The 23,672-nt window shown below is 39.9% G+C and overlaps 1 protein-coding gene across 2 annotated transcripts in view; it reads right to left on the bottom strand.

Annotated features, from left to right (window-relative positions):
- Positions 1 to 23,672, bottom strand: part of ppp1r37 (protein phosphatase 1, regulatory subunit 37) — a 51,225-nt gene that overhangs the window by 21,540 nt on the left and 6,013 nt on the right. For both annotated transcript variants that reach the window (XM_042486398.1, XM_042486397.1), the window contains exon 2: positions 3,605 to 3,702. In XM_042486398.1, coding sequence (XP_042342332.1) covers positions 3,605 to 3,702 — 98 coding nt within the window. The remainder of the gene's footprint in view (positions 1 to 3,604; positions 3,703 to 23,672) is intronic.

The raw sequence follows: 23,672 nt of genomic DNA, 5'->3' as shown, positions 1-23,672 counted from the left end.
CGCAGCACCAAATGAAGCTCACAGCGATGTGTATTTCCACAAGTAGCTGAGATGCTCTCTCTCAGCTGACCGGGCGTGTGGGGATTTCTTAGCAGAGTCTCTCAAATCACAAATGTGTTTCCATGAGAGGCTCAGTTTGCTTCAACATCATCACTCACACATAGAGAAACACCTGCAGGTACAAATGTGCAGATCTCCAGCGGAGAGGCCCAGTTAAGGGCTTTTATGAGAGTGTGCTACGACGAGTATGCTAGCACTGCCAACTCCTCCGCCTGACTTGAGAGGAATCAGTTCGGTGACGGGATGTTCCCGCACAGTTACAAGCAGACAGGCACATATTGGTTTGCATATTCACAGTTTTTAATATCAGAGATATCAGATCAACACAAAATCCCCAGTAATGGCTTTACTTAAACAAAAGAGAGCTCCAGGTTAGGTCTGTCACCATTACTTTTGGTGGACTTTTGGTCACTAACACTGGGTGATTAGTGGACAGTAATTTATGTCTGCTTGAGACAGAAGTTAAAAAAAGCCTTTTTATTTTCTCTGCCCAGTCATTCATAATTTCTCTCTGTTCTGCTCTCTGTGACAAAACACGTCTCTCATTCGGAAGAAAAAAATTCCAAAGCATTCCAACATGTTAATAATCACAGCAGAGATCAAGCACATCCACCCATTCACATACAGAGGCACGAGGTTGTCAAAAATCTAAAAACAAACAGCCCCGAGGCTTCCCCCACTGGGTTTGAAGAACTGCTTATGCAGAGGGATTATGAGACACATGACTGTGCTGGCAAACCCACAAGAGAAGGCAGAAAAAAAAAATAGACACGAAACACTTGTCTGCCTGTTGGGAGTAACAACCACCCTTACTGAAAAAGGCCCACCTCTTTTGGATGCTATCATAGCACTTGTCCAGAGACATGTCATGGTGCATTAGGCTGTGCCCTCAACCACATTAACAGGCTTTTGAAGTGTTTTCATCACCAGAAGAAAAGGTTTAGGATGTAATTCTTGGAACTAAATTTCATTCAACCTCACGAACAGGAACCTTCACAATTACAAGCAACTTGCGGGTGGAGCTACCGGGACTTCCTAACTATTCCCGAATAGCTTGTCCAGCTCCTGTGCAGCCTCAACTACTTTCTAATTTGTTATTTAGTCTTGTGATATATGTAGCTATTTGTACCCCAGAGGTTTTGAAAGTGCACAGCATATGCACGCCCACACTCTTGTTAAGGCATCTGCCGGCTCTTGAATCATAAGGCAGCAACTTTGTCACAACAAACTACAGGCAAGTTATCAGACAGTGCACTCAATGGGAGCAGCCCCTGTGACTCCATAAATACCACATAAGTGTTTATTCTCTGTACTGGCTTTTGTATTGTCAGATTGAGGTACTACTTGGGGTCATGGACAGGTTTAGTTTTCAGCTAATTGTACGCACGCATGCACGCACGCACACACGCACACTTGTGTTTACAAAGGGGCAGTTTCTTTTAGTTTTAGTTTCTTTGTTTTGTGACAAATAGCAAGACCTTTATAAAGTTTTAAGTTTGGTGTTGATAAAACATACATTCTTTATCAAATCATTACACTGACTATTTAAACCTTTTCTTACGAATACTGTCATGTAAGGTCAAATGGACTGAATCGAATGTTTGTTTACAATCACTTCCTGGTAGACCCCCCCCCAAAAAAAATAATCAGTATCAGCTTAAGTGTACACTATATTTATAATATTTTGACTTTTTTACCTTGCTGTCAGACAGCCCCTCCCGAGGGGGAACTGAAGCCATGATCTCAAAGCCACCAGACTTCACTGACAAGAAAAGTTTTTTTACTTTACAGATCACGGGAGTTGCTGGTCTAATTCTGCCTTGATTGGTTAACATGTAAGGTAAAGCAGAGAAAATGTTCCAAATATAGCGTACACTTAAATTGAGATTATTTTTTGGGGGCTTTTTTGCCTTTAATCGATAGGACAACTTAAGCATGAAAGGGGGAGAGAGAGAAGGGGCCACATGTAACAAAGGGCCGAGGCTGGAATTGAACCCCCGTCTGCTGCGGCGAGGACACAACCTAGACGCAGACTAGAAATGTCAGACACGTCGGATCCCCCTTTTTTAAATGCAAATCTTTAAACATTGAAGTTACTGCTAACAAATTACGACAAAAATGCACAACTCTGTCTATTTCTTATAACCCCACAATTAAAATCAATTGACAGTTGTCCACCCAAAGAGAATCTTGCTGTTAGCTTGACACCACTGTGATTACGTCAATAAAGATTATTATATGTTGAGGCAACAATTCACATTAATTATCAATTAATTTGCAAGTTATTTTCTTGATTCATTCTTTTATCGATTTGTTGTCCATATAAAGTCAGAAAATGCCCATCAGTTTTCTATAACCCAGGTTGGTGTCTTCAAATTGCTTGTTTTCTGACCACCATTCCAAAATCCACAAAACACACGGTATTATAAAACTACCAAGCTTCTACATTGGAGGAGATGATTTTTTTGTCATGTCTGCTAAACAATTAACTTGTGTTTTTTTTGGGTGGGAAGCTGGTGAGCGATTCTGTCCGTGTGACTGGTGTATCAGCAGACCTAGGGGGTTAGCACAAAGTTTGAGCACATTTACGCTCCCTTTTTTGAAGTATTTTGCCATCAAACTCAGCCGCTGGTAGCTTCAGACAGACATCTCTGAAAGTGATGATCTCTGTAATTATTGAGCATGTACAATACTCACTTTAAGTCAGTCCACGGATATCCCTCCACATCTGTCATACTGCACCTTTACTTGACTTTGCTGCCACTGCAGCTGATGCTTGCACACTCCTTAGTTGTACCTTTATATTTGCTTATATTTAGTTCTTTTATTGGTATGAATTTAATGTTGAATATTTATCACCTCTCAAATTCCTTTTTCTATATACACATATTTGCGGGGTTTTCTGCACCATTTGAGATGATGCACTTGCAATTTTGTTACGCTTGCATAATGAGAACAAAGTTCTTGTATCTTGAATTTCAGTGATGAAGAAAAATAAACTGCGACATGACAGCAGTGTTTGCACTGACAAGAACTGCAGCACAGGGACACCAGCCACATCAAATTGTTGTGAAAAGGGGTAAAAAGCAGGAGCTCAGCAGGCTCTGGGTTGTGATGGCTTTCCACTCTGCCAAGGGATTTAAGAGGAGATTATGACGTCATACTAGAGGTGGCAAATAACATGATTTTAAGTAGAAACAGCCATTCTCATTCACCACCTTCTTTCTGACATTGTTTTTAGCACTGCAGCACTTCCTCTTGGGTGAGATGAATATTTTACTTTCCCAACAGCAGATGAAGAGTTATACCACAGCCAAAACTATGCCAGAGAGAAAACAGAACAAAATAGTATCGAGCTTCGATTCAGCTGCTAGTTCATTGTATACACCTGGCTAAATCTAATGCAGTCTAAAAAACTGGAAATGCAATAAAACCTGCCTATATGAACACTATACTGTTTGTGTTGAAACTGTTTAAGAGACCTGTCTGTGTGATTGCGCTGATATGTCTCTTCATCTGTGTTTTGTGTAAAGTTGAACCTCACCTGTATCTGTTTGAGCACTTTGGCTATGGGTTTACAGTTGAGTTTCTGACAGGCTTGTTTGTAGGAAGAGAGGATCTCCTCCACTGTCACATTCTGAGCTGTAAAACACAGAAAATGGAGAAATGGTTAGGATTGCTTTGTTTCTTTGAGGAAACAACACACAAGAGAATCTGATTGAGGGAAAAAATTGCACCATCTACGTCCCAATAATTATGTTTTTCCCCATATCCTTTAGTATTATCTATGTTCACAATCTTTATCATATCCATAAATGCATAATAAAGCCGTACAGCAGTCACTCGCATGCATTAAAGCTAATAATCCAATTAAGATAAATGTGACAGCTAAAGTGCATGACAGCTTTCTTTTGATGTTTTCCTTGAAAGTTTTGTCGGATATGTGGGGAAGGTTGGCACAGGATTAAGACAGTTTTTTTTTTTTATCTCAAGCAACAATGAAGTTCAAATGCACCACAATGGCAATATGACCCTGAAATACATGAATAATGTTTCCATTGCTAAGTGGCTCCACTCACATCGCTTACTCGTGCACACTGTCATATCATGAGGTAAACAAATAATTATTTTTTTTTGTGCTCTGCAGTTCGCTAACAGGTTTACTCATCTGTGACAGACAGTGAAACAAACTGTAACAGTGACGTTCTGACAACAAACAAAGCATCTGAAATGGATTGTGCCTCTGCTGGGTCTGCCCTGATCCTGCATATCAACCAGTGATATCCCTGCATGGCTCTTGCAAATTATCAGCATAATGAAGTCTAGCACTGAGACACACTTTTGTTTTTAATGTGGCATGTTTGTGTGTCTGCCTGCCTTGGAGAGCACACTTGACAGAGTGGATCAGAAATTGTAACCCCCTTTAAGGGCTCCCCTACTTAAGTCAGCAAAAAGGAGGTATTGTTCTTGGTGTGTGCGTGTGGGTCAGCCGCTGCTGCCTTCCAAGACTGTTGCGGGGGATAACTCCAGTCAGATGACTGGGCAACATTCAAACCTACTGTTCTGGCTGAGAGACTCAAAGATGAAGTGAAGCACTCAGGGAGAGAAAGAAAATAATGACAGAATCAAAAAAGACAGAAGGAAAAAAACTGTGCAGGCTTGCAGAGATTCAGAAAGGTCAGGACATAAAATCAGATGAATACAATTATGATGATATTAACTCTACCAGACTTATTTTAGACTGTGTATACAGACAGATGAATACATTCAGATTAGGAGGTACATGCTGATATGGAAAGTGGTCCCTGTGCATCTCCTGTACTCACAGTACTGTGCACGCAGGGCTGGGTGTAAAACTGACTTTGCTGCAGTCATCATTTTCCTTTCTCTTATCAAGGTGACAATTTGTCAGCCTTACTGTTCAGTTGTCTCCATCTCCTCTCCCCTTTGTCTCACACAGTGTCCCCCAGTTTATGTCAAGTGAAACATCCCCATCTGTAGTGGGTAGCAGTAGCACAGACTGGACTAACCAGCATCACTAGAAATAATAATAATACAACTTTTGCTTTTGTATTGAGAAAGTACATATTCACTTAGGTACCAGGCTTTCTTAAATAATATTTTTAATAATCGTATTTAATTTAATTTTTTTTTTTTAATGAATTCAATTGCTTCATTATAGACTGCAGAGGTGAAAAGAAGTTGCCACTTTTGTTTTTGTGATTTATCTGTTACATGAGGTCATATCCATTTCAAGAAAAACAAACCCAAACGAGAGAGGAGAAAATGGAGAGTGGCCTGAGGACATAGACCTTTAGTTAGCCGCTGTAGCAAAAAAAACCTCAGTGCTAGGGGTCTGATTCTGGACTTCCCCGGCCCCCCACAGGATCAGCTAATTTTCTATTTCTGCCGTTACACTGATGAGACCCAGCAGTGCTGCAGCCCGCAGCCTGCTGTGACCCCTGGAGCTGAGGTTTACGTTGGCTGAATCCCAGTTGCTACTAGAGGACCAATATTGATACAATAATGTTAATTTGAAGCAAGAAAAAGCTTATAGCTGATCAAATCAGCCGATTTTGCTGAAATCGTTTTGGAAATATGCCACGTTATACACAGTCTAGAAGTATATACAACTTTTTATTCAAGGTCTAGTGTTGGAAAAAGAATAAAAATTTCAATAAATCGTAATATCGAATTGATAGACTTAGAAATTTCAATACATATTAAATCCGAACCCAAGTGTCATGACAGTATTAAATCTGAAGATAAGCATACTGTCACAGCCTATATCTTTAAATACAAATAGTTTCAGCATGTAGATATAGATGTTTGAATATGTATGTCTATATGTTTCATACAAGCACAGGTCCAAATGAATAACCTGCTGAAGGGACAAAGAGGAAGTTAAAAAACCTGCATGAGCAGCCGTGCATGTCTGACCAAATATGTTATTCACCATCTCAATGAAATATTCAAACCTCAGACCACAGCTGAAAATACTACAAGAGACGATACAGCGGTAAGTCTGAGGTAATAGTGGCGTGTGTGTGAGAGACTAAATTAAAGGGAGAGTCAGCGCCACATGAATACAATGAGAGCAGCCACAGCCCCATCTTTCGCTTGTTTTGAGACCAAAGAGCCACTCAAACTGAAACCAGCTGAGTTTTAAAGCAGTAGCAGATACATAAATACGAAAAACACATAAAAACTCACTAAAGCTGAATAAGTGATGATAGGCTGACTGCTACGTTCAGTGATAAGATAAATAAAGGTTCAAGACTTAAAATCAGTGTATACAGAAAAAACAAAATATGCATGCACACGCTGCATCATATTTATAAAAGGCATGCATTTATATATTTCTGTTTGATATTGTTAAAATATTGAGAAATTGCGTACACAAGCCAAATTTCTCCTCATACAGTTAGCCATACCACAGGGCTCTCCTGAACACAAGTTATGGGGCATTGAAGCTTTGTTGAGAAATATTCACGATTAACTGCGAGGGAAGACAAAAGGACATTTTTCGAAGCATCGGTTTTCCATTGTTGCATCTAAAATAACATGACAATTACCCACTTTGTTAGCATGCAGGACATTAGCCAGTATCAGAATTTCTTAATTTATGAAATAATTTGGGATTTCTGGGGTAATGGTTGAGCAAAATGGAACATTATACTGATTAGGAAATTGATAACCATGGCAACTTTCATAGCTCCACAGCATTTGGGTCAGTCCTACAACAAAAGTAATGGATTTACGATAAATCAACTGTTAAATATAAGTCTTAAGATATGTTGAAGAACGGAAAAGAAGAATTGAAATTTCACTCAGTTTGAGATTAAATTGCTTCTTGGGTATCATGATTTTTTAAATTTTACATCTCATTTTACTCTGAATCCAAGGTGTGAAGTGGTCCTTAAATTACAAAAACATGTTAATAACATGCTGTGGTGGTTTCGAGATGCATGCCAGCTGCCAGGGTTTTGTTGGAGGCTCATGCTATAATGTTGTTATAACCTGAAAATCAGTTGTAATTAAGTGTCACTCAATTTTTCCAAGTTTCTGCTTTATTTACAAAAAGTATCTGTCGACAGAACTGTGCATTTAACCTAAATGCCTCTGCTGTCGGTGTGTGAGAGTGCAGTCTCGTAAATTTGTACAGCACAGTGTGTGCGTTCCAGTGAACACTGTGTCCTTGGAAAAGTGTTATTGTGCAGAGTCGCTGTGGAGCAAGTGTGTGTGTAAACACTTCCTGAGGGAAAGGTGGGGGGTGGAGGTGGGGAGGGTCGCATGCTTACTACACAGTATTTTCACACACTGCACATTAATTAGCGAAAGAGAAGGGAGGTAAGAGAGATGGAGGCTAAATAAAAAAGAACATGGTCTATATGGTCTAATATATCACCACTGTGCTCGAAAGCAGAGAAAGCCTTGTAAGGAAGCATCGAATGAACAGCTCAAGGAAAATAAAGCACGTGAAAGTGGGAAATGGTGAAAAAGAAACAAAAAGGAACTGTAAAAGAGAGCAACTCAGGACTCAAGGGCTTGGCGGTAAACAAAAGATGTGGGCTTCGGCCCTGCAGGATCATCAAAAGCTGAGCTACAGCTGTTGCCTGCATTTTGGCCTGCTTTGTCTTTGTTTTATTGCAATCCCTCCAGTGCTGCTGGTACATGTATGACAGAGGGAGCGGCTATGAGGACGTACGCAGAACAGGAGAGAGCGAGGGGAAATGACAAATCTTGGGAGACCAGGTTAAGAGGAAGTAGAGAGGTGAAATCTGATTACGACTGCACAAAAAAATCACCAAATATGCGTCTTCCTTTAAGATACCAGACATTTAACTTCCATGACAAACCACCGATTAGGGGGTTAAATCACCACAAACCAGTTTAGGAGCAGACTTCAGCTGCAAATCCTCTCACTTCTGATAAATCCAATTTGCCCTGACCACCCCCTTGTGTAAAGAAAACCTGCTCTTCACATTATACTGAAGGAAGACAGCAAGGGAAGGGCAACTGTTCTTAAAAAAAAAAACCTTGGACTGAGTTTTGAGGTATGAAGAGGACAAAGAGTGAAGGGAATGTGTCTGTCTCTGCTCTGACTCAGTGAATCTGCTTAATGATACAAACGAACAGCACGCCCCTTTTCCCCTTGTTATTGGTGTTGGCCCTCGTCCACACTGCAACAACACACACTAAATCACTTGCTGCTTCCATCGCTGAGCTAGTGAGCAAAATTTAAAAAAAAAACAACAACCACACTCCTACAGCAGCATCTAACATGCCGACTCAGACCAACAGAGATAAATCAAGCACTGTGGACTTAATGGTTACCAATGATGATGAGCTTTGACCGCTATCTTGTTGGTGCAGATTTGGCCTTTAGTGGAGCAAACATTTTTAACAATGGGATCAACAGCAGACTATAGTTGAGCAAGACAGTCGCTCAAACATCATTTCAAAATAACACTGTATTGAAATTATGTGCTTAATACCAAGATATTGTGGCCATGTGTATAAGTATACACATATTTTTGTAAACTGATATTTTCCTCAGTTTTGGCCTCTCCTCCACACTGAAACAGAGTTTTACATCGCTAAATAGAGGTTTTTTTGTGTAAAACGGAGTATTTGGGAAACCATGGCATAATCTCCTCAATTTGCTCATGCTTTGTGTAATGACTACATGCTAGAGATAACAACAACAATCGGGGACTATCAGTTTGCTAATGTTTTGCTAGCACTGTTGAATGACTATTTTATTAGGGATGCATGATACTGCATTTTTTGTGGATATCTCATATGCTGACATATAAGAACTCATTTGTCCGATAACCAATACTAATATATCCAGTTTGTTCCCAACCTAATTTCGGTGATCATCAAGTCTCTCCTGTAGTGGAATTAACATCATATTAGGCAATTTCAGAGTGGGATCACTGTCGATTCAGATTGGAAGGAAAACTTTTGCCTGATGTCCAGAGTATCACTTCTTTCTTTCTTCTATCTTTTAGTGAGCTCCTTTATCCTCAAATTGAATGTAAATCAAAGGTGATAGTATCTACAGTAGGTGCTTTGAAAAAGGTAATGCTAGTCTGTACACTTTACTACCTTTGTGAAGGAAACTGATGAAGACAGCCGATGCTGCTGAGAATTTGGTGTTGTTTTTGCAACCTAGAGTGGACAGTTTTTTTTTTGTAAAATGGAGGTCATATAAACAGATTTTTTTTTTAGACAGAGGGGGAAAACATGTCCATATAAGTGTAGACAGAGCCTCGAACAATCAATACCGCATGAGAAGTTTTGATCTTTGAACCGTTTTCCTCATCTCTAACCCTCACATACTTCTGATGATTCAGATGGTGATGAAGAAAATCAGTGCAATCATATGTAGCAGGTCCTGTTATGAGAGAGGATCTAGAAACCAATTTAGTCTAGCTTGCTGTGGTATGCCCCTCTAATAGAAAAGTATATTATGAATATACAGAATGTATGAAAACACATATACCTTCCCAAATTTCTTCAATAAACCATGTCTGTTCAAACTCTACCCCAACATATTAAGGCTCTGTTTCATCGGTGCTTCAAAACACAGTCGGTTGGAGTGGTATCTTAGAGCTAGGAAAAACTGCAGGCAACAAGGGAGGTATACCTGCCATAAATTATAAATCAATTACTTAGGCTGAACAACCAGCAGAGCTGCAACAAGTTCAGGCACATATGATGAGAGGAGAGAGCTGTACTTACTCTCTTTATTTTGGCAATGAATGTGAGCAGATATTCAGCCTCCTGAAACCGGCTACTTCACTTTGACACCTTATTTACACTGAAGCTATAAAGCACAAGGTGTGGTAAAGGTTTTCAGTGAAAAAATAACATATCATTTTGCTTAGACAATGGCAGGCATCATTAACTTGAGATGACATAGCTGTGGTTAGAGTTAATCTCTGAAGACATTAATTGGAAACTACAGTATTTGTCATATTTTGACTGTGAAAAGGCAGCATGGGGGATTTGAGCAGAGATTGGGCTAAAATAACTTATTATTGTGTTATTTATTTCAACACCAAACTGCTTCACATTTGAGCTGAGCAACAAGCTTTTGGTTCAAAACATATGGTCATATCTGCACAGGATGCAAAATTAACTTTTTTGTCCACAGGCCAGAAGGCTACTCTACTAAATGGCCACCCAAAGATTGCCAGTTGTTTCGTCAAGTGAGTGAAGCAAACCTACCAGCCACCTGCAGTTTACCAGCTTTATACTGTTTTTCGCTGTGATCTCTCTCTGCTGTTGCGGGAAACTGGCTGTTTGCAGTCCTGTAACGTATTCTACCACCACTAGATGTTACAGTGTCATTCAGCTCAGCTGCCAGTTCCACCAGTAGACACTAGAGACTGACTCTGGGGGTGTGTGCTGTGCACTACATACAATGAGTTTAATAGAAAGAGGAACGCCTGTATTTATCATAGTGTTGAAAAACATGCCATCGCTATCTCTAAATACCCTGGTATACTGTAATACTGTGATGCTGCCCAAGCCTACTCTGCACCTTGCATTAAAATGCATCCTGGGTGATTGGATTGCAAGTGGATAGTGCTTGACCACATGAAAGTACAGGGGTAAATGCACCCTAAACACACTGAGGAGGGATTGTGATTCGATTGACCAAACCACCTCTAGCAAACTGTGGAGAAATGCTACTTCAGCTTCTGGTCAGGCTGATCTCAGTGTAGACACTGGAGACACATATTCATACCAGGTGTAAATGTCATCAAGTTAAATCATATTTAGATCCAGATATCTGAATATCTGGATATAAGATGCATTTTAGTGCAGGGTTTAAAGGGGGTCAAAGGCTAATTCATAATTTAACTTTCAATTAACGTTGCCTAACAAGCCTCTTGCAATGTAAGTAAATGACAAGTCATGACAATGACTTATCAGAAAAGATGTTCCATAATTAAATGCAGCAGCTAAAAGTATGAGACTTCTCTCTTTTGTGGCTGCACAACATCATAACACCATTGCAGTCTACCACCGCCCACAAAAGGTCGGAACAAATCGACCCACAGAGTGCCCACATTGGGAGCGTTGGCTTTAGCACCAGACTCAGTTTGTGCTTGTCTTACTGGGACAGATGAGTGAACTGGTATATGAATGCTCCCTAACCTACTCCCTATCACCAATTTCATCATTAGTCTACTATAACAGGTTCAATATGACCTATTACTCAGGACTTTTTTATTTCCTGTTTCATTATTAATGTTTACTTTTTCAAAGAGGCTAACTTTGAAGGTAGGGCAGGTAGATAATCATCATCATCATCATCAATAATAAAGCAGAAATAAAGGCTGAAAATTAAACAATGAATCTAAAAGTAGCGCACAAGTTGTTACCGTTCCTTGTGTGTATTTGCATTGGTTTAAAGGAAGGAGGAAGCTGGATTATGAAGAAAACTTGAAGCTCTGCCTCTCTCGCTTCAAAAAAAAAAAAAAAAAAAAAAATCACACAATTTGCAATTTCTGCAAAAAACAGCATTAACACTGGATTGCTAGTTCTGGAAAGCTACAAAGAAAATTAGGCAACACGGACACTTCTCCTTATCCAAACTTTTGAAAGGAGCTTTCCACTGCTTTCAGATTTTTTTGAAAAACCCCAAGGAACATTGAACAAGTAAGGGCACAAACTATTTTCTTATGAAGTTCTTTTAAAGTATCTAATGTTGAAGCCAAGTCTTTAGGGCCTGTAAAAACATGTGATTATTATCTTCTAGGGTGCTGTAAGTGTGAGCAAAAGAGCTAGCACCTCACCTGCCAAGAAGCTGCTGTCAGCGCTGAGTAGGGATGGGATGATTTATGATTTTATCGCAGATCACAATAAAAAACACAATAAGTAGATTGTGATGACTTTTCAGCATAACATTTGTATGCCCTGCAGCACCCAAAGACACCTGGCTTGACATTAACTTTGTCCAGAGCGAGTAAATTAGCATTTTGCTATAAACACTCAAAGCAGTGCATCTGGGACTTGAGCATGTCTGAATGTTACAGCACCAATGCTACTGTATATCCAGCTGTATATGGAGCCAATCTCAGCTGCCACTGGGCGAGAGGCGGAGTACACCCAAGACAGGTCGCCAGACTATCGCAGGGCTGACACATGGAGACAGACAACCTTTCATGCTCACAGTCACACCTACTGGCAATTTAGAGTCACCGAATTGCTGACACCGAATTGCCCGTGGGTGTAACTACCTGACCTGCATGTCTTTGGACTGTGGGAGGAAGCTGGAGAAGAACATGCAAACTCCGCACAGAAGGGCTCCAGCGCATGGACCGCACCTTGATCTGACCCGGGATCGAAACGGGGACCCTTGTCAGAAATATTTGTTTCAGAATATTTTCTTGAAATAATGATGTATTATATTGATTACAAACAAACCCAAATAGACCAGAGAGTTATTTGAAGCTAAAATATTTTAACATATTGAAGAGCTCATTGCTACAGCCTCAGCGTCTGAATTACTTTCTTCTGGTAAACAGTGATGGAGTGTATATGTCTACGGCTTTTATTGTGAAGGGTAAAAACAGAAGGAGTGAAGATGTAGGAGTGAGGCCAGTCTACAGCCTCCCAAAATTTACTTAAAAAGGACATCTACTACATTTGGTGCTAGCCAGGTGCTAATTTCAGACCCTGCTGAACTGCATGCTCAAGACTGTCTACCACCAGGCGTTAAACGGGCCTGATGAGAAAAATCTGACATACGGGACCCTATGTGAGTTTACTCTGGAGTTGATAATGTAATATACAACAGTGTTACTAATATTACATATCTCTGTATCGTTGCATGCAAGAGATTTAAAAATATTTCTGTCCCAACAAAATGTAAGAAAAAGTTATTCCAGTATGTTTTTGTGCAGTTTCAAGAATTTTAAGCATATTTTGAGGACCATCGGTACAATCTTGTGAATCACAATAATTTTGAAAAAAATAATCGAGACATGAAACTTTCATATTGTCCCATGCCTAACCCTGAAAAAAAGTAGACAACCATCTTTGCACAAACTCATTCAATGCCAGAGCTCGCGACACATCTGAAAAACAAATGATAATTTTCAGAGATGCTTTTTACTGCTCTCACAGAAAAGTAATTGTTGAGAGGGCATTCAAGTAAATATGACCCAATTTCTACACATCTCACAGTCTGTTTATCGTCCTCCCCCTTGCTATCTTTGTGCCTTCATCACTCACTCTTATTCTATCTCTATCTGACAAGAAACAATGTGTAGAAAAAGGCTATATGTGATGCACTTTCTCCCCTGACTCCAATAACAAGGAGGAAACAAACAGAGACAAGTGTTTGCATGTGTGCAGAGGGAGACATGGCACTATTTGCAGAGACAGACAGACGACTAAGAGACTTGGCACAAAGAGAGGATTCCACTGAAATGTACGACTTGCATAATGTCTTGAATTTCTTCCGTTTACACTCTTCTGAACAGTTTGGTTTCACTAGTTAAGAATGATACAGCATACTCTGTATGTGGAGAGCTTCAGAAAAACTCTGGCAGTGACTGTACCTGTACCTGTCAAACTATTGCAGATAAACACCTGAACTGCTGCCTGCACACATCTGGAGCTGCATGGACAGCAGGGGTCTCAGCACATGATAATGTTAAGTTACATAACAGCAAACTAAGAGAGAGGACTGTGGTCGGAAAAGGTAGTCAGCCTGTTGACTGACCTAGTTTATACTTGGACAATTTGTTATGTAGCAGCTAATACTGCCCTATGATAACTGCCGACCAATCGTGTAGAAGGATTAGCACACTGAGAGGAGGGAAAGCTGAATTCTTTCAGTCGAAAGATCACATCTCCAGCCATACTGTGCACCTACTTAACAATACATGCTGATTGTTTTCACCAGATCAGCACATATTTTTATATTACTAAAAAACAAAATATGGTGTGGACTTACGTAAGCTACTACCAACCCATTTCAACCGATAATCATGACATCCACCCACCAATCAATCTTCAACTTTAAACCACACAGAGCTAAGATTAAGTTAGTTAGGTAGCAACAGCATGCTACGTGGGTGTGTCTTCAGTTCCCCAAAATACCGTGGTTAAGGTCTGCTGGTTAGAATTGGTTCACTTTTTAAAATGCCTTGTACGATGTGAAGCTCACAGAGATACTACTTTCCTCAGTGGAGTGCTTTAGCAACCAACGTTACACTGAGCATATGATGTAGAGCTTTGATTCTCTGCCCAAGCCCAATTGAGCTGGACCTGACTTGCCCCGCTGGGTTGGAGCTGTGAAATAAATTCTCAGTATTCCTCCAGGCTTGATTTGTGTCGTGTTCTCACCAATTTACCAGGTGTTTTTTTGTTTTTGTTTTTTTTGGAGACTGGCAGTTTTGTTCATAAATGGCAGGAGTTGCAATGGACTGAATCAAAAGGGAAAGAGAGATGATAGCATGCATGAGAGAGAGAAAATGAAAGAGAGATGGGCTGCAAGGTGACTCTCCAGATGTGGGAGAGATGTATCGAACCTAGAGTGAAAAGCTGTGATCATCATCTGCACCCTGCATTACCACTGACTGCCATGTACACTGCAAGACGCGCCAAGGGGTCGTCACAATACTGAAGCTAGATACTTTTCGAAATGCCATTTCATCTGGAATTTAAATTACATAAAGTGTGACATCTCTGCAAAGTGTAACATGTATCCAAATTAAAATGTCTGTAATGAAAAGTTAAGAGAGTAACCAGTGTTGACAGGTTACATGCTTCAAGAGGAAATTATTCCCAGCCACTAGTTAAAAAAAAGGTGCTAAAATAGAGAAGATTGGACACAGAGCACTCAGAGACACATGGAGACCAGGTGTCCAATAGTCCTCTCTGTTCCTGTTTCAAGTGTGTTTCAACATATCCAGCACTGGATGTGATTTGTTGTCCTGTTGACTGAAACCATTCGAGTCTGAGGGTGGGTTGCACTACCAGTCGATTCTGTACTGAACCACTTGCATATTGTTTTTGTCAGAGAAAAATCCTGCATATTTAAAATGTCAAGTTATGCTGATTTATTAGTTTGACATTCAGATCAGCTCCGTTCATCTTCCAGAGGATTTAAAAAAGGTTTCATAAGCATAAACAGCTATCCACACCAAGAATGATAACAATAACACTCACTATAAATGTATCTTTTTAAAAATCATTCTAACTCAAATCGATAACAGGGTCCACACCAGAACTATAACAACAACGGTGGTCAATGTTATCACTTTCAGAGTGATCTGATGAATGACAAAATGCAGTGACAGCCAATAAAATGCATCCAAGATTAGAGGGTGTCACATTCAACATGGCAGATGACATTGTGTGTTTTGTTATCATTACCAGCTGAAGATGGAGATGAAGATATTTCTAAAATGACCACGCAGCTGTAGCATGCAGCCTGTGCCTGGTGCAGAATCTAATCTCACAGAAGACTTTTGTTCATCTGTGCAGATGCTCACATCGTTATTGTAATACTGATCTTGTTAGTTATGAGGTGGGGAGGATGGCCTTTATAATTTGAGAAACTTCAAAACGTAGTTCTTCAACTATTATAGTGGAAAAAATTATAATGCATCTTTTTCTCTTAGTTTGGCTTCCAGTTCACAATAAAATACTATGTTATACACAGCCAAAATTGAAGCTTTTTGAAAATGGTCACCACCAAGGAGAGATCTGCAAACTCATACTGGCCTTTTAAGCTCAGAAGGGGAAAAACAATGACATATACTCATTTGCAAGTCCATTAGGTACACCTAGCTAAAACTGACACAGCTCTGTTATAACTCTTCCATTCATTGAAGTTTTAATGTTAAGTGTTTGTTCAAACCGTTTCAGTGAGACGTTAATTCAAGTTTATGATCATTTTGAATGCTGTAGTTAGTGGTGTTGTTGAACTGAGTTGCATCACACTGACTGTTATTTAGCCTACTGTCACTAACATAAATAAGGGGATCAAAAAATAGAAACACCTGTTAATAGATCGCAATACAATTCAACAGCACTGGAAACAGCAGTTATGTTGCACTTCAACTCAGTGATCAGTGATCACAGAGAAAAAGCGACAGGACGGAGGGTTAAGAAGAAGAGATTTAGTCATTTTCCTGTTAAGCATTCCAGTGTGGATGAACATCTACCTGAAAACTGAAAAAAATGAATTCTGAAATTTAGCCGGCACAGCATGGACGTAACCTAAACCTGATACATGAAAATAACCTAAAATATTTGAGGTGATTGGGAGAACAATGTATGAAATCACATGCCGAGCCTTTGGGCAAACTTCCAGAGATAGATGTGAGTATGTTGTGGGTGGAACACCGAAGTGTTGCCAGCTCCTACTTAACATGCAAGTGCCAGTGTTCAAAATAGCCCCCCTCTCCTAGTCTCCAGTCCCAATCCCTGCCATTTCACACTGCTGTGCTGTGGATGGTGACAGCAGCGTCATTCACACATGACAGTTGGCTGCTTGGCTGGTCAGAGGTGGGGCAGAAAGGCAGGGATTGTGCCGCAGCTACTTTGTGACTCCAACAGGCTGGATGACAAGATGGCAGCAGCGAGTAAACACAAAGAGAGAAAAGTTCAAATTTTAGAAGGGAGCTGAACAGATGAGCCCAACGGTTTAAAAAACTAAACCATTTACATAACCTAAATTATACTCTGTCTGTCAGCACAGGCCTGCGTGAGGGCAGTGGGTTTCAAGTAAACCAAGTAATTGTGCTGGCTTTTAATAATGTGGCTAAAGAAACATCAAGACTATGCAGCAGTGTAATTATGCAAAAACTCTGGAATCGATCCCAAGTAAGTGCGTGCAGGTCAATAATTAACAGACAGCACTTGGGTAGACTGAGGCAGAATCTGAAAAAATTACAACACCTGCAACCACCAGGCTTCATACACATCCCAAACAATACTACTCCTTAAATTTCACATCACTGCACTCATATGACAAAGACCTTTTTCTTTAGACCTGTTTGCACAAACACTACAGACAAAGCAGCTGCAGCTGCACAGTAAATAATACCACAACATGCCAATGTTCATGCCTTTGGCAATGTACAACATAACTGTACATCAACAGGTCAACCACCACGCCAAAGCAAATTCTCTGCATATGAAAACCCACTTGGCAATGCACTGGGTTCTGAACAGCAACCTCTCTTTTTGCTGTGGTGATTGTTAAAAAAAAACCCCAAAACAAAACAAACAAAAACAAAAAACAACAACAGAGCAGCCATTTTAAACTATCTTCCACATGACACCAGTCCTGCGTCTGAGAGAAAGAAAGCTGCCAGACCAGATGGAGAGTGACATTATGAACGAACAACTGTTGTATGCTATTTTAAAATGAGGGGACATTATTGTGCAATGTCTAGATAATACTTGTCACTTCCAGCCTTCCCAGGAGTGAGAGCAATAGAGCAAGGAATTCCTGTTTGACGAGTGCTGAAAGACCTATGCAGGCATTGAAACAGGATGAAAAGTCATCACTAGACGTGTGCCAAAAGCTAGTGAATTTCACTGATACTGGTACATTCTGTATATTCTACCATTACTGTCAATCCCCAGCTCTGTTAGTAGCTATCATGCTTTGGGGCTATAGTGCAGACAGAGGTTAAAGGGCAGGGTTCATCATATAACACACACCAAACAGAGGCAAACTTCTATCTCAGATTTTCAAGACAAAGTGCATAGATAGGCCAACATGCATAATAGATGAGTGCACAAACTAGAGCTATCCCGCAGAGCTGATATTATCAGCAGGTATTATCATGTCACAGACATATCCGCATCAGTGTGCATTGTTGGCTAGGAAAAAAACATCCCAGCATAGAAGAACAATTTGGAAACAGTGTCATCATTACATAATTTATTAAGCAGACGCCAAAGTTTATATTACTTTGCAACACCTGAGTAGCTGTTTGACAGCAGATGCAGATGCTGTTGCCCCGGCTGCTGATAGTTAGGATTTTACTTGGTTTGAATAGCAAGTTCTGATCAAGTAATTATACTGTCATGTATTATATCTACACTACCAGCTCTCCATCAAAACACTCATACAATTTCCATTTATTCCTAAAAACTAAACCAGTCTAACACTATCATAAATATAAGGCTATAGAAGTAACACCAGCCCAGATATAAAGAATAACTCAAAGGAATAGCATTCATACACACACACACACACACACACACACACACACACACACATATATGTATGTATGTATATATAAGGTTCATTACAGAATGTTTGCCTTGTTAATGTCTCTTGTTATCCTCAACTGTTTCTTTTTTGTCCATTTTTTAAAGGAATACTTAATTTCTTGTCATGTTTTCACGGAAAATGGGGTGTCACTAACACCTATATGAAAACTGGCAGTAGCTGACATTTGACAATGTTAACACAGCTGATTTAAAGTCTGGGTTAAGCAAAATAATTATGTGCTCTGAGTTTTTCACACCACAGAATCATGTAGGGCTGTAGTTGACTCCGAATTTGGCCATTATATACAAATATTCAATGTTTTTTTGTTTTGTTCCCATATAAACATTTAAAGTTTGAACGGGGAAAGCAGGATGTTCAGTGTGACAGTGGCATTCATGTAATGTAGTAAACAAGCTAACGGTGCTGACAACAGATCGCCAGTGTGCAGCAACATTTTGGCTGACAGAAGATATCAAACAAAAGCCAGAGACTGTATTATATGAAGTTGCTGTAAATTAACCACTTTCAAGCAGAAGACAGAAGATAATGTTATCTCAGAGCCTCACAGTGCAGAGTCTCTCCATCCTCCGTGCCACTGCATCACGTCCGCTGCAGCCTCTACCAAATAACAGCATGACAATGAAGAGCACTCACTCTGAAGCAGCGACTGCTCGACTTCAAGCAAACTCAGTCAACTGAGGGGTCTCCGACTGATGAGCCGAATCTCTAACTTTCAGGGGGCAACCCCAATGGCAACAGACTCTCTTTCAGCAGCTAACCGCAGCCACATTAGCACAAAGCACACACACCAGCTACCAGTAACTGCTCGGCTGGGTAGTCGCTTCAGCCTGAGAGGTACATTAGTGACAGCTATTTTGTTTGCGTTCATATGATTGTGTGTCAATGCTCACACTCACACTAATGGGTGACGGAAATTACGCTGATGCTGTGACGTCAATAACTTTAGTAGTCACTTAGTTTTTACATAGTACGGGAGAGGTTATGTTAAAGTGATAGTTCTGGATCTTTAAAGTGGGACAGTTTGAGATACAGTAGCTGTATTATATACAGTAAACCCGTTTTAGCCACATTAAAAGGCGCCTACAAAAAATTCAATGTCAGTCTAAGTGGACGCTGTACAGTTGATAGTGTAATAGCTGCTAACGGCACTTTCTGACCCCAACAGCTGACCGGCGGCAGATGAGAAATCTGCCAGAGGAAAAGGCTGTGTGACGGCGAGGTGAAGCAGTGAAAATACTCAATATATGGCGTCTGCTTAGACTGATATTGATTTTTTTAGGGCGGCCTTTTTTAAAGTGGCTAAAATACATTTTTATATCAACCCCTGTAGGGTACGCGCCCTGTCTGTTCTGCAAACTGGGAGCATGCCAACTGCCAGCTACGTTATGTAATACGCTGACTATACAAAAGTATCTCATACAGCTCCACTTCAAAATTCCCAAACTATCCCTTTAAGGATGGCTCCAGTGCATCATTGAGCATTGATTTTAGTCACAACCTAAAAATCATGGACATAGTAAGTGTGAAAAATAGAACTACACAGTTCATAGTCCTTTCACATATTTTCAGCAAGTATTTTCTAATAAGAATAAGGTGCTTAGAAAGACATCAGAGACTTTGTTTTACCCGGACATATCAATATTTGCAGCCATGGTGTTCCTAATAGGACTTAAAAGAAATAAGAGAATAAACAACACTCTCAACACCTATGGTCTAACTATTGATGACTATTATTAAGTCTTTTTCTCTATTGGCCTTGGCCTATAAAACCCAATACTAAACTGCCTCTACCATAAACTGAACTAACTTCAAGGTTTTAAAAGCCTTTTTCCATTTTGACCACACTGAAAGCTTTGCTTATCAGTGTGTCACTTGGTCCAGAGCCACAATACAAAACATTTCATGGGTCACAGAGCCTCTAATAACCGGGTGCCAAGTGGGCCTTGGGTCTGATGACATGAGATGGAGCTGTGCAAAGGCCAAAGAGTCGCTTGTAAAATAAGCAGTTATTTATGTGAAGGATTTGTCACCACTGCAAGTAGGCCTTAACTTATACATAAAGCTTTAATTGTATTACAATTAAGTTACTGTACTCTTATCATACTCCATGGTGGCTGTGAAAAACTATCTTGCATCCTGACTTAAGAAAAATGATAACTCACTAGCCTTCAGAACATCATGCCGTTATTGAACATTAGCTCTGGTGTTTTAACAATGGATGTCCTTTAACTTTAAGTACTAGTGCACTGAAAAACAATGAAAGCTTTGTGGTGCAGTAAGGACTGTGTTACAAATCTGGCACATAACTGTAGTTTTTTCACATTCACATAATAATAAAACCTAACCCAACCAATATAATGTAGCAATTTATAACAGTTACTGTATCAATAACAGCAAAATTAAGGATGAGTAAGGATTTGAGTAAGGATCAATGTTTTTTTCACTAACTCAGGAGAGACTCAGCAGACAGACATTTCTCCATTATCTGTTTAGAAGCAGCTGGGAGTGTAACTACAATAAGAAAAGCTGGTCAACGTTAAAAGTCCACTTTAAGCGAGCCTATTCTGTTTTCAGTGGGAAGCTAACTTAGCTTGCTAACTTCGGGGCTAACCTCTGTCACTTTAATCAGCAGCTGGCGAGCTAGACATGGGGACGTGCATTGGGTTTTTAAAAGTAGTAGCATTTATTCACTGACAAACAGCCTCAACTGTTGACACATCACACAGCTGCGTTTCATGTCATACTCTCTGCTCCTCTCGCTGCAGCCTCACTGTCACCATCACCAGCACGTCTGCTCTCCCCGCTCGTGCTTGTTGTTGCTCACGCTCTCTCTCTCTCTCTCTTGCTGCGCACACTGTCTGGATCCAAAACAAGACACTGAAGTTTCAAAAGAACCAGAGAGGCAGTGTGTCATAGCTTGCTGTTTTCAACCCGTGCTGACACTTCTGTTTGGATGGGCAGAGCACTAGGAAAGGGTGCGCTTGATTTGCATAAAAGACAAACCGGGGGCAATATTGCTAAACTCATCATGCTGCACAAAATTGTTTTTATCTCGATTATCTTGTTCTGAAAATCGAGGGAAGCCAAAATCGTGATTGAAATTGAAATTTGTTTAATTGCATCGCACTACTCTGCCTTTCAGAAAGTTTGCAGTGACTGATAAATAAATGACTGAGCACGTTTCCTGTATGATCCAGTGCTTTTGTAATGACATGCTTTGAGGATATAAGCCTGAGCTGCATCTAGACTGTATTGGCCGGCAAGGGAGGAGGATAAACAGGGGAGGAGAAGCAAAATGAGCAGCGGAAGCAACACAGCATGTTGGGAAGTTAAGGAATCTCAGGATATGATGTAGTATTTGCCCGGGCCTGGAGGGAAAGAACAGGCGGCCCTCAAGTCTCAACAGGGAGAGGGGAAGGACAGAAAAAAAGAGTTCTAGGAAAGATATTATCTGACTCAGAGCAAAAATGACATTGACATACACATTTCACTTCAGTCTGCAAAATTTAACTCTTGCAATATTACTAAGGAAGTCTCCATAAGTCCAAATGTGCTTTTTATATGGTTCTTGCACATTTATGGAGAAAATTTCAAAACTTTTCCATGACTTTTCAAGGACCCATGATAAAAAAAGAAAAAAAAATTCTTGCCTCACTTGCCCGCTGTTTTTCACACATATCAGAATCAAACATAATTTAATAGCTGGCATACTTTGGGGAAAATTACACACAACAGAATTCCATGACTTTTCAAAAACTTTCAATGACTTTTAACCAATTGAGACCTGTATTGAAATTGATTTTCTTGTGCTACATTCAGACACTTTTCACAAGTATTTTGAGCACTGAGTAAACTGGTTTGATTTCTTTTGAAAAACATAAGGAAAAAAGGCAATGAGAAACTTGAAAAGAAATGTTGAGCAATTTGCGAGAATCTAGTAGATTTAGAAAATCATATATATTTTAAAAAAAGGAAGATGTTGAGAAAACTCTATTTTTGATTATCAGGATTACATGCATATGATACTAATGATAATCTTAAAACATCATTATTTTTAAGCACTTTTTCATGTCATTACCTTGTTTATTTTTGTTTTTTACTTTCCCTTTTTAGCGAATTTCCTAATGATTTTCATGTACTTTTTACTAATTTGAGGCTAAATTTGGGGTTTGCAAGTTGCTCTTTGCCTTCTTCCTATTTTCCAAAAAAAAACAAAAACAAGACAATTTGCTCAGGTTTCAAAGGATTAATACTTAAATTACTTTTCAAAAACTGTCAATGGTTTTTACTTATTCAATGATTTTTCCAGGCCTGGGAAACATGATTGTGAAATTCCATGTCTTTTCCAGGTTTTTCATGATCATGGGAGTATTGCTTTTAGAGTAAATTCTAGCCTCGCACATTGTATACCAACTGATGCCACAAAACTAGACATCAACTTGGAAGATGAGAGTGCCAAAGAAGAAATGGAAATATGACACATTATCTGGCTACTATTGTTCCCCCGACTCTGTTCCCTCCTGAACCTCAGGTGTTTATTTTAAATGGCAGTTTTCTAATCCCTGTTCAGAGGCTCATTTCATCACAGCTATTAAACCAGATATGTTTCTTTGCAAACACTCAATACCTATCCAACAAATCCTTCCCCTGCTCTTGCAGCAGTATCCCACACTATGAACAGATGAAGCTCCAGGCTCTGTGAGCTCAGGCTCACTTCACTGTTATGTTTATGACAGGTGACATAAGACAGCGACCCAGTGAACCTGACACTAGATCCACAGATAAAGGGTCTGGACAGATCAAGGAGCTATTGTGGCACAGTGCTCCTAACAAAGCATGAAGGGACTTGGACTGGCGGATCAGATATATTTCATTTCCTGGACTCGGAAACACATTCAGATGGTCTGTCCAATGTGCGTGCATTTTGTCAAGATAGATGACGGAAGCAGAACAAAGGAAAAGATATCCAGCTGAATGTCTAAGGTTCAAGGAGCTACCCACTGACACACCGGTAGAGCTTTTCAGCAAATTCTGAAAGCATCGCATTCAAAGTAATTACCAAATTCAACCCAAACAAAGCCCCTTTCCCACTACATGAAAAAACAGCATACACCAGCTAACATGCATATATGGATTAACTCTCACCTCAAATGACTCTGCAGTAGTCACGGGTATTTATCTGCTACAGTTCCAATCAGCTTCCATGAAAACAAAACACCCAGGTAGATGAACTAATTTTAGCCCATTTGCCAGAAATGTACAATGATGTGCGCCCACAAAATATCATCCATCTCTGTCCAAGCAGCGCGCCAACATTGTTTCA

Source organism: Plectropomus leopardus, chromosome 5 (genome assembly GCF_008729295.1).
Source record: "Plectropomus leopardus isolate mb chromosome 5, YSFRI_Pleo_2.0, whole genome shotgun sequence".
NCBI classification, from domain to species: Eukaryota; Metazoa; Chordata; class Actinopteri; order Perciformes; family Serranidae; genus Plectropomus; species Plectropomus leopardus.
Note: the sequence above shows the minus strand (reverse complement) of the source record. Positions and strands in the feature narration are given on the sequence as shown.